General features: G+C 39.9%; 1 protein-coding gene across 1 annotated transcript in view; it reads left to right on the forward strand.

Annotated features, from left to right (window-relative positions):
* The window catches only part of arid1ab (AT rich interactive domain 1Ab (SWI-like)), an 86,191-nt gene that overhangs the window by 58,973 nt on the left and 14,461 nt on the right, over positions 1-12,757 (forward strand). Inside the window, exons 7-13 of the mRNA XM_055656404.1 lie at positions 665-832; positions 1,697-2,012; positions 4,261-4,406; positions 6,435-6,544; positions 7,563-7,772; positions 9,682-9,889; positions 12,322-12,454. Coding sequence (XP_055512379.1) covers positions 665-832; positions 1,697-2,012; positions 4,261-4,406; positions 6,435-6,544; positions 7,563-7,772; positions 9,682-9,889; positions 12,322-12,454 — 1,291 coding nt within the window. The remainder of the gene's footprint in view (positions 1-664; positions 833-1,696; positions 2,013-4,260; positions 4,407-6,434; positions 6,545-7,562; positions 7,773-9,681; positions 9,890-12,321; positions 12,455-12,757) is intronic.

Below are 12,757 nucleotides of genomic sequence, written 5' to 3' on the forward strand. Positions count from 1 at the left end.
ACAGGATGCTACCTAGAATGGAGCACTTTAGGGTGGCACGGTGGAGCAGCAGTAGAGTTTCTGCCTTACAGTGCCAGGGACCTGGGTTCAATTCTGACTACGGGTGTTTGTCTATACTGAATTTGTGCGTTCTCCCTATGACCGCGTAGGTTTTCTCCAGGTCGTCAGATTTCCTCCCACATTCCAAAGACGTGCAGGTTTGTAGGTTAACAGGCTTCTGTAAATTGTCCCCAGTTTGTAGGATAGAATGTACAGGGATCGCTGGTTGGCATGGACTTGGTGGGCCAAAGGGTTTGTTTCCACACTGCATCTCTAAAACTAAAAACCACCTAAACTGACGATTTCCACTGTTTAGGGCAAAGGAGCAATATTGGATTGTAGCTGCCTGCAGCTCCTCCCCCTAAGTTGTAAATCGTCATGACTTAGAAATGTATCACCATTTCTTTATTATCAATGGATCCAATCACTGGAACTCCCTACCAAGTAATACAGTGGCCATGCCTTTAGCTATGTGGACCTCAGTGGTTCAAAATATTGACACTACTGCCTTGACAATAATTAGGAATGTTGGTAAGGTGCTCCTCATAACTTTCACAGTGAGATGTGACTCTGCATTCACCTATATCCTGTTTTGATATAATTCTTCCTTTTCACTTCTTAACAGGCTATTTGCAGAGACCTCCCCAACTGCCTCAATACAACTCCCCACAAACAGGGTCAGCACTGTCCCCACGTCAGTCATCTGGGAGCCAGATGCATGCTGCAATGAGCCCATATCAGCAGAATAACTCTGGAAATTATGGACCTCAAGGTGCTCAGTACGCACCTCAAGGTGAGCTTCATGTTTTGTGCGACAAATATGAATGGTAGAGTTGAAACTTGTTGAAACATTGTGAATTAATGCAATTCTCTTTGGACTGTAAGATGAAAAGGTGCTTAATAGATGAGCTGCTTGTTTTCTCAGATATCAGCATGTTTGCTATAAAAACAAAGACTTGCAGCCTTCTAGAATTAGTGGTGAGCAACAGTTTTAAAGGAATTAATAAAATCATAATTGATTTAAAAAGTATTGGAGAAATTAATGGGATGAAATGACAACAGATTTCCAGACATAAAATGCTGGGGTAACTTAACTACAGGCAGTATCTCTGGAGATGCTTTAGAGTTTAGAGATATAGTGTGGAAGAATTTGTTCGAATTTACAAGATGACGAATAGCTATTGGCAGCTCAGGTGCCAAAAAGTAGTCATTTAATTGACTAAGACTAATTCAGTTATCATGAGTTTCTGTTGCCCTAATACCAAACAGTTGAATCACATTTTGTCCTTTAAATCAGCTTTGAAGGGTTGAATTGAAACTGGATAATTCAGATCGCAGAGTGTATGCTTTAAACTAGAAGGTCGCAAGTTCAAGTCTGTTCAGATGGTGTGTGATCTTTTTTTTTTTTTAATTAAGCGGTATGGGATCAGGACTTAAGTGGACTTAAATTAGAGAATCAGCTGTGATTGTATTAAATGTGCTGGATGACATTGGCTCAGTTTTATTGGTAAAAGCAAAGCACAGATATAAGCTCATTGAGCTAAAACAATAACAATTTCTCTCTCTCTAGCTCATGCCTAATTAATTCCAACATATTCTATTATTTCTGATGAACAAGGGCACTTATTTTATTTTGTTCTACAATTCTTTTAAACAGGAGGCTACCCCAGACAACCCAACTATAACGCAATGTCCAGTGCAAACTACAACTTAGGAGGCACCATGAATGCCATGTCTGCTGGCAACCAAATGCATGGTCAGGGTCCAGCACCACCTTATGCTGGAATGCCGCCTGGGAGAATAGGCCCTGTAGCGATGGGTAATCGTCCATATGGGGGCAACATGACCCAGAACACAGCAAATCTATCAGCACAAATGACCTCAGGGATGTGCCCGCCACCAACTATGAACCGCAAGGCTCAGGACACAGCAGTTGCTGCAATGCACGCAGCAGCAAATTCGGTACAGAATAGGTAAGTGCACCATTGATCAAATGGCTGGAAGAATAAAATTAAGCAACAGAAAACAGCATGAAATGAGAAGTTCAAGGGAATAAATATTTTGGGAAGGTTGAATTTTAGATGTCGCATTTTAATTTTTATTAACATGTTATAATGAAATGTGCTGTTGTAATCTGGGCTCATTTCAAAAAATGGCTGAGAGCAGACTAATGGAACCTTAATTGGTTAAAGTTAACAATTGGGCTTAAATTGTTGGAGTGGGGACGTGAGTCTGCAGTGGAGATTCGTGAATTTGGATTTCTTATGGTGTGCATGTAAATGTGTTCATCTCAGAAATTGATATCCAGGTAGACCCGTCTGTTGCATTGGAGTGGAAGGTATTACGGTTGTGAATTCAGGGCCTGTTTGCTCCCTGTCTTTTCCTATGAAGTCTAATTAGTCTCCATTTCTGCAGTGAGGGTAATGAGGAGGTTTGGGACTGAAGTAGAACTGGGAATTGATTAGTGTGATTTCACAGAAATTAAATCTAACCAGTAAACAACTTCAAGCAGGCTGAGCATCCAATCACTGAGATTGTGGGTGTATCAAGCAGCAATACAACTTACTGGTTTTCCAGCCAAATATTGCTGTTCCTTGGTGCCGAGGAAATGGTAAGGTAGAAGGGGAAAACAGCCGTTGATGTTATCTTTCACCACAGATAAAAACACTGCTTTTATATAGTTGTTCCAGGCATCTATGGAACTATTTCCAACGTCCCTGATTTTTTTTGGTTTTAACATTTTGTTATGTATTGTGAACACAAACTGACAATAAACGCAAACTTGAACTTGAACTTGAACAATTGCTATAAAATCGATAAATAATGTTGGTGGTGATTTTACAAGCGTTTAGTTCTGTGTAACAAGGTTTCTCCCAGAACCTCTGAATCAGAGACTTTCAATTATATCAGGTAATCAAAAAATTAATAATTGCATGGAACTAGTGACTACTCTCTGAAAACTAAATTGTGAGGGAGAGATGGAATAAAGATGAACAGCATCTTAACAGGACTCAAATATATTAAACAGACAGCTAGAAAATAAAATGGTCAAAACATTATGGCTTAGAATATGCTAATTAAGTTTATGACGTAAATCTCAACAGATCAATAAGTTTAATTTGTTAATGATATATTTTGTTTTTCAATGCTTGGGTGATTATTGCAAGCGCAGCACGCATATCAATAGCAGTTCACTAAACTAATTGAGTAGAGTATTTCAGAACAAGGAGGCTTGCCCTTAAAAATAAATAATTAAATGAACAGATGAGGTGCGTTGAGCTGGGACAATTGGACTGAGTTTTACAGCACTTCCCATGAATAGGAGAATTCTACAAGGTCAAGGTCACCACCTCTACAATTAGTATCGGTGGAAAAAAATAATCAAAATTGTTAGATTAAGTTTTGCTCATTAGGTCATTTAAATTATACCATTAGTCAGAGATACAGCATGGAAATGGGCCTTTCAGCCCAATGAGTCTATGCTAACCTTTGATAACCCATTTACATGAATATTGCACTAATCCCTTTTTTGTGCCCACATTCTCATCAATTCCCCTCAGATTCTACCACAACTCTACATACTATGGACAATTTTCAGTGGCCAAATAACTACCAACCTGTATGCTTTAGCAATGCTGGAGGAATCTGGAGCACTTGGAAGCCAAACCAATGCAATCACAAGAAGAACATGTTAACTTCACACAGACTGCTCTTGAGGTCAGGGTTGAATTCCAGTCTCTGGCGCTGATGGGGAGAGCGGCTCCTCCAGCTTCAGTGTTGTGCCACCCAATGGTAAAAAGGCATTAAAAAACAAATCAGTTACAACCTGATTGTATGAGGAAAATTAGCTAAAGATGCTGAAACCTCATGTGCTTAAGATCTGATACTAAACTTTTGTTTTGGTTAAGAGCAGTGTCCTAGTTGTACCATCAGCTTTATGTGTTTGAATTATTGCAGGACACTGGCGAGGTACAGTGTCTTTGAACACTTGACCTTTGCTATATCCACCAGTGATTTCTCAGGCCTGGATTGGCACCCAATTGCTTCCGTATTGGAATTGTGCCTTCACACATCACTACAAACAGATAAACATTTCTTCATCAATCATTCCACACGTCATCATTTGTGTTCTTTGTAACAATATTTAAACTGTAATATGCCACATTTATGTATCAGCCAGAGGTGTCACATGACTCTATAATTTCCCCTCTTATCATTCAGGCAATCTACTTATCCAACTATGAATCAAGGAGGTATGATGGGTTCTGCCTCGCCTTACAATCAAGGCATGAACAGCATGGCAGGGATGATGAATCCACAGGGTTCTCCATATTCCATGGCTGGAAACATGGCAAATAGTTCTGCAGGTAATGGCACAGACGTTATAACTCCAAAATATGTCTTCAGCATAGTGGCAACATGGTAATGTTTCTCATCTTGCTAGGTATATGCCAGAAGATTTCTCAAGAGAAGCTTATTCACATTTTGTAAGCAATAATTTTAGTATAGTGCACGGTTCAGTTGAAACTTTCATCGGAGACTGTGGCTGGTCTCTTGGCCAACTGCAAAAGTGTCATTCAGTTGAACACACTGTTCAGAATCCTGTCTTAATATATATTCATCCGTCAGCAAATTGAGAATAGATTGTTTAGTCTTATTATATTGTTATCGAAAGATGTTATGTGTGCATATCAATTCCATGATTCTTGTAATATGACACACTATTTCAAAAGTACTCGTTTCAGACAAAGTTGCAGAATATCATATGCATTTTCATTAGCTTCTGATAAAACAAATGCAAAAACGAATTATGTTGACTTTGCATTGATTAGTGATGAGGCTAGTATTGCCTATTGTCAGATTTGTGATTGTCCTCTTGAATACACATGGAATAAATCTGGTAGTTCAAACCTGGGAATCCATGAGACAATGTGGATCATCACTGACAGCAGAAATGTTTGCTAGAATCATTAATTCTCATGGCATGATATATCCTTACTGTTTGATCAAATCAGAGGATCAATCCTGATTCAATTAGGAACACTTTTGAAACACAGAAGACGTTCCTGATGCAACACCAGGCATAAGAAGGAGGTGCCTGTGTGGTGAAATTGCAACACACGATGACATACATGCCAAAAAGCGAAATCAATATTCCACAGAATATTCAGCAATCTCACATCACTGCAGTGCTGTCGCATCTAGATGCGCAACGTGATGGACAATTAAACTCCAAAAACATCCCTATCTTCAACAATGGCATGGCCCAGCATGAGATTGTGTGCCATGTTCAGTAGGATGTACCAAATAAAAGGCGATAATAAGTGGGGAGAGATGTAGAAAAACATAAATTGGCCTAACATACAAAAGAGAAAAATAGACTAAAATTTTAAAAAGGGAAGAAGTTGACATGGGAGTCAATTAAAAGGCGTAACCAGAAAGTGTTAGGAAATGCTATTAACACGCAGTGTGCATTCCCAAGAACAAGAGTGGAACTGGAATTGGTACTAAAAGAGGTCATTATTACATTTTTTATAGGAAGCTGTGTCAAGTGGTGCTGTTATTCCATGGATTTGGTGTAAACTCCAGCCTTTTCTGCTGGTGTGCACAGCTCTACGGCGAACCACAGTGCTTTGAAACTGTTGTGAACCTCTTCTCTTCCTGTAGTTAGGCACTGCTTTGTCAGGAACCCACAATTTTCCCATGGCTGGGTATGGTAGCTTGTGAGAACTGGGGTTGCACCCATCGATTTGAGCAGTGAGGTTGAGATACGAGACAGGATTGCATCCTGACTGAAAAGATGAGCACAGCTTATTGTTAGGGACTAACAGTGGCTGTTTAAATATAACAGAGCTCAAATTCCGATTTTGATGCATACTGTGATTGATGTTACAGTAAGCACGATGAATGCGTTTTAAAATGAATTTTTGGTAAGTTAAATAAAATCGTGTAAATATTTTTCCTATTATTTCGATGAAAATATTGACACTTTTACCACTCCAAGTTATATACCAAGGCTAACCAAAAGTGGTCACCGATAAATGAATGAATCAGAAGTTATGCCGCTTTGGCTCCAGCCAAATGCTACCTACAGAAGTTGGATGAACAGTCAATGGATGCTTAACATTCAGCATGGTGTTTGAGCATACAGTTGCCACAAATACTTCCTTCAGTTATTGTATTGTTTCTAATCACTAAATGCAAAAAGGCAAAAAAATAGCCTTGTGGTCTAGTTTATATTTTGTATTCATAATTCATAACTCGTGGACTACGAAAACCGTGACGGAAACCGTGATAAAAATATTTAAAACTTGGTAGAGGGTGAAAGCCGTAGAGTCAAATTAAGTCTGAATAATGAACCTTGTACTACTTCAGTATTTAACATCTTCACACAGGTATGGCTCCCAGTCCTGAGATGATGGCGCTTGGGGAAGGAAAATTACCACCAACACAGAAAGCCAACAATAAAGCAGATGGAACGGCAAAGTCTGATACTAAGTCGAAGGTAAGAACACTCGTGTGTTAGTTCCCTTACATTTATAATAATGCACTAGGGTTTTAATATTAAACTGTGGGGTGTACACAGTGCTTGCTGTTATGGGGAACCAGATGATAATGATTCAGTGTTTAACACTGAAAACAGCTGTCGTTTGTCTGGGACTTCAATCCACTTGACTGACCCTGAGCCACAATAACCTTGTGTTTAATGTATTCCAGATAATTTGAGCTTACGAAATAAAGGATACCTATTGATTAGGATTTAGAATTTTGTACTAAGGACATCCGATGCCAGTATCAATTGGCACTAGATCAAGTACAGCATTCTGAAGGAGAGTAAAATTTGCTTGGCTCCTTCCTAACACTTGGACTCAATTCAAACATCAGCCATTTTAGTGGCATATTTTATCTAGCTTTATCGAGTAGGAGTTCCCGCTAATGTTGAGATGTTCAAGGAGCACCAGACACCGCCACCATATTCTTTCAACCTGAATCGCCCTTTCTAAAGATAGCATCATCTGATCAATGGGGAGTGAAGAGCATTAATATATTTGCACAATAGCAAGAATGGGCTGGTAGGTTTTTAGAAATAGAAACACGAATGAAATGATATGTACTGAGATATTTATGATCTCATTGACCTCGGATTTCCTTTCAGATTCCAATGGCTATATGTGGGCCTTTCTCTTTTACACAAATTATTTTGTAGCTTTGGTGAATGTATTTCTGTTTTACTCATCTTGGAGCTGTAGTTCATGTATTTACCTTGTATGTTGAACAATGAGGCAAAGATGTTTATGAACTTTATTGAAACCTCTCATAATTTAATTCTGCACGAGATTTCACTTTCACCAGAGTTGGTTTGCTCATTGTGATCGTTTACATGCAGTGTGGACTCCAATCTGCGTCTGGTTGTTGTTTCTGCCTGATTTGGTGAAAGTTCTGTATGGATTGTCTGCGAACTTCAAGCTACCTATTTTCTGGGGGTTGTAATGTTAGTTACAGATGAATCTGTCTCTTTACAGAAGACGAGCTCTTCCACGACCACTAATGAGAAAATTGCAAAACTGTACGAGTTGGGTGGGGAGCCAGAGCGAAAGATGTGGATTGATAGGTACTTTGCCTTTATGGAAGAGAAGGGCACGATGATGATGAATCTCCCTGCAGTTGGCAGGAAACCGCTGGACCTTTATCGACTCTATATGTCAGTCAAAGATATTGGGGGGCTTACGCAGGTGAGTTTGAAACGGCTTTTAACTTCAGCTGGGAGCCTGGTTGCAAACTTCACTGATAATTTTAAACTTTTGTTCTAGATTTCACCCTTTTTTTTTAAAGTGTATCCATCTTGGCCGTTTTTATTTTGCCAAACTTGTTTTCAACTCATTGGTCATCCTGAAAGCAATTCCTGCACAGCAACACTTGTTAGTTTAGAATATTTATTTGAACAATACCACTGCTTGTTTGAATAATCCCACCCTTATTTAGAGTGGGGGAAGGGTCTTGGGGGGGTGGGGGTCTTAGATGAAAGTAACTGCAAGCCCCTGTTGTATGTCTGCTCATTCTAGCTCAATACTTTCAAAGTTAGTCAGGTGATATGAACGCAGTTCTGACAGAAGCACATTTCATCCCATGTTCAGAAATAGATTTATTTAGAATTCCAAGACCATCTCCTGTCATTTACTACCCCATTAACAAAATATAATTCATTTCAGTCGTTGATAGATGGGCACATAATTGGGACTGTGCAGACTTTCACCATAAACAGAGATAAAAGTTTTGATGCAACTGTATTTCAGAAACCTTTTTTGCGGTTAAATTAAATTAAGAATTTACAGTCGATACTAGATCATTTGGTGTTTGTCATTAGGACGTGGTTAGAGTGGTGTACTGTAAAATCCAAATTTCTAACACAATATACTCACAGTCAAAGTGAGAACAATGGATGACCAGGGAACTGCCCTCATGTTGGATATGTCCAGGCAGGTTGAAAGAAGGTAGGATCTTATGGACAGACTTGATTTAAGATATTTACCTGCCTATCCCAACCTAGACTTGTTTGCTTACAGTTCCCATTAGAATTCAGGAAGTTATGTTCATGGGTAGCTGCAGTGTCCACACGAATTGTTCCATCTATAGTTAAAAGGAAAATCATGCATTATGTATAATATCTTTCATTAGGCCCTGACTCAAACTCACACCCAATGAATTGCATCTGAAATGGGGTCCCTGTTTTGTTGTAAGAACGCAAGGAGCTTCTACAAGCAGCAACGCGATTCTGCCATTTAGGGTAATCTTTTTTAGGGTTAGTTGAGAGATAATAGTTGGCCAGGGTGCTGTTTTCAGATGAGATCTTTTGCATTCACTGGAAAGTACGGGGATTGGTTCTCATCTCATCCAAAAGAGCAAACTGCCCAGTACTGCACAAGTATTTGGTTTATTATTGTAATCTTTGTGGCATGCTATCCGGTCAGCTAAAAAAAATACATGATAACAATCAAGCTGTCTACAGTGTCCAGATATATTGTATCTAGGGTATAAGGGTATAACGTTTAATAAAGTCCAATTAAAGATAATTCAAAGGTGTCCAATGAGATAGCTCAGAGGTCAGGGTTGCTCTCTAGCTGGTGAGAGGACGGTTCAGTTGTCTGATAGTAGCTGGGAAGAAACTGTCCCTGAATCTGGCGGTATGTGTTTTCAAACTTCTGTACCCCTTGCCTGATGGTTAAATTGTGATGCATGCATTTAGGTGTATTCTGGGCATTGGAATGGTGTTGCTGTAATTGATGGCTGAATGTTTTTCAACTACAGTTGATTATTACCCAACCGCAAATCAAAAACTCAGATTCAAATCCAAAAGAGAGTGAAGATGCTGAAAAACAGAATTAAAAACAAATGGTTGAAAAAACTGAGCAGGTCAGGCAGCATCTTCAGTGTTGACAAAGCAATCGTTAGTTGAGGTAGCAGAAAAGGTGGGGTTGGGTGATGGGTGGAAGAAGGGATTTTCTCTGATTGTTAAATAGTGGGGGCAGTTAAGATCCATGTTCAGATTCCAAATGATAGTAAATAGAGGATTGTGTATTTCTCACCACACTACCTATTCCCCAAAAACAGCCTTAGATTAAACAGAAGTTTCTTTCTGTGCAGGTGAATAAAAACAAAAAATGGCGTGAATTGGCCACCAATCTGAATGTGGGCACTTCAAGCAGTGCAGCCAGCTCTCTGAAGAAACAATATATCCAGTGTCTGTTTGCCTTTGAGTGCAAGATTGAACGAGGAGAAGATCCTCCAGCAGACATCTTTTCAGCCACTGATTCCAAAAAGCAACAACCAAAGATACAACCTCCTTCTCCTGGTGAGTGTGATGGCGCCTAGGGTTCAAGGCTTTGGGAATTGATTTGATAATTCAGGTTAACTCTGTAGCTGCTAGTAGATGGAATGGGGAAATTAAAAGGTATTAGATTACTTTACCTAACATGTCATTCATTAACTCCAAGGTAGACACAAAATGTAACTCAGCAGGACAGGGAGCACCTCTGAAGAGAAGCAATGCATGATGCGGTACAGAGATATATCTCAATCCGAAACGCTGCCCATTCCTTCTCTCCAGAGATGCTGCCTGTCCCGCTAAGTTACTCCAACATTTTGTGTCTACCTTCGATTTAAACCAGCAGCTGCAGTTCTTTCCTATTCATTAACTCCATTTTGGTGGAGTAAGATGTTTTTTACAAGGTGAATTAATGATATCATTAGTAAGGAATGCAATGCTGTCAATGTGAAAGGAGGTTAATCATGAAGAATTCTGTCATTTGTTTTCCAAACTGTTGAGAGATTTCAGAGTATCAGACATGCAACTAATCATCTGAAAAGCAATTGTAGCTAAAATTAATTTAGCAGAAGAAAGTATGCACTGTGACTGCAGTTTATTGAGATGTCAGAAATAAAGTGCAGTGAAGGGGTGGTGGAGTTGGAGTTGCATTTATTTACCCCTTTGGCCACTTGTATGTTTACACTAATCTTTGCTCCAATTTTCCTGATATCTTATTCTAAATTGTCCATTTCCATATCCATTGACTTTATCAGTCCTTTCTGTTTCAAACTGCCTTTCATTGTAGTGCTGGCAAATCATTTTAAATGGGTGCCCAAGTGTTTCTTCGTCTCTTAAAATATAGCACTTGAATTCCAGTATCTGGGTCATGAGACCCATTGTTATATGTTGCCTGATATGATTATCCTACTTGGTTTGGAAGGAAAAGTATGCAGTATGTTACTATATATAAAAAACAAAATATTGGAAATATTCAGCTGGTCAGCATTCGAACAGAGAAAAATAGTTAATATCTGAATGACATGCTGCGGCTGAGGAATGTTGGTGTAGTGCAGCTGCAGTTACATACAAGAGACTCGGCATTCCTGCCTGTTGTTCTATACTGGCCACCTCTCCCTGCCACTTTCAATAAATGTCATTAGATCTGTGAGTATTATAGTAAACGGTGTTTCCTTGTATACTTAATTTTGTTATCCATTCTGGGTGATTGAGTCCATGATTTGAGTCTGAAGTCTGTCCTTACAAGGGCATTATCCGTGTGATCACGGCACAGAGTTGTATGGGGGGAAAAGGAAGGAATTCCAAGAATGTCAGCCCTGCCCAGCAGCTCATGTGACATTCCAGCTGACTGCTTTGCATGTTGCCATCCCAGATTCCCTGGAGATACCCGAGAGTTGATGAATGGGAAGCGTGTTTAGAAACTGAATGAAGCAGAGTTCAGTCGCCTGACTGCAGTGTAACCTAATTCCCATATTGCACAGTAAGGGGAGCCCAACTGCATTCTTAAGGCAGTGACAAGTCACTAAGCAGGAGGGGAATCCCCTGACTGAGCAGGGTGAAAAGGTGAAACAGAGCTGGGTGTAAATAAGGCTAACCTTCTGTTGATCTTCCCTGCTCACATTTAATGAACAGCAGCGTGAATCATCAAGACTATTGTAGTACCTGAGAGCACTTGATTATGAGCACAGTATTGTACACCAATCATAGACGTCTGTATCTGAGCAGCACCATCTATGACATGTCACAATGATCTTGTCTGAACAGAAGAATGCATGAGAATAATGATCAACGCCATTGTTACTGCTTTCATTGATTGTCCTTCAAATGAATTGTATCTGAACACAATATTTAAATATACCTGTATATGATTTTTGAGTATTTTTCATATTGAATTGATTATATTTGTCTGAGTTCATGTCTTCCCGATCTGAGGAATAGGTTAGATTGTTAACTACAGATCGTATGCCACCTCTTTTCACAACACAATGCACACCTCCCGGCGAAGTGACAGGCCCAGTCTCTCACAAAAGAGGTCCTGCCACAACAAATTACCCATTGTTCCCCTCTATTGCATACCCTGCCTGGATCTTTGCTCCCTGCATCCACCACTGGTCACACACTCGCCCCTCTGGCCTCTTCTATCCTTTTTGTTATTTTCGTTTTCTTTCCCCACAATCCACCCAATACAAAAATCTCTGGGTTTTGAACCCTCCATATTTATCCGAGTCCAAACTCCTCCAGTCTATTCCTTCTGCTCATCTTGCCTCCCCACTCACTGATCACCCACTTATTCTCTGTTAACCTTTCTCTTCAGTCCCCTCCTGTCCTGTCCTCCTTCATCCCTGTTCTCTAAGCCTTTTCCTCTTGTCAGCTCGCACAATCATGTCATAGTTTTACATTGTTCCTGAGCCATTGACTCCCCCATTTGATGCTAACATGTGATCTTTTTTTTATTGCAGCTGGTTCAGGTTCACTGCAGGGCCCTCAGACCCCACAGTCCACCAGCAGCTCAATGGCAGAAGGAGGAGATTTAAAACCACCAACGCCCGTCTCAACACCCCATAGCCATATGCAGCCAATGCCAGGATCCAGGTAAATAAGATAGTCATGTATGAGGTACCAGTTCATGTTGAACAACCTGAATGAAAATCTCAATGCATTCACGTTTCTTGAAATTGTTGATTGTGGGCAACTGCAATAGTGATGGAGTTGTGTTTACTTCGCTTCATCAATTCCCAAAGCAAAGGTTGATAGAGTGAGATAGACACAGAAAGCTGGAGTAACTCAGTGGGAAAAGCAGCATCTCTGGAGAGAAGGAATGGGTGACGTTTTGGGTCGAGACCTTTATTCAGAGCTGGCAACTCGGAGGAAAGATGATGCTTTTATGATGCAGAG

Source organism: Leucoraja erinacea, chromosome 26 (genome assembly GCF_028641065.1).
Source record: "Leucoraja erinacea ecotype New England chromosome 26, Leri_hhj_1, whole genome shotgun sequence".
NCBI classification, from domain to species: domain Eukaryota; kingdom Metazoa; phylum Chordata; class Chondrichthyes; order Rajiformes; family Rajidae; genus Leucoraja; species Leucoraja erinaceus.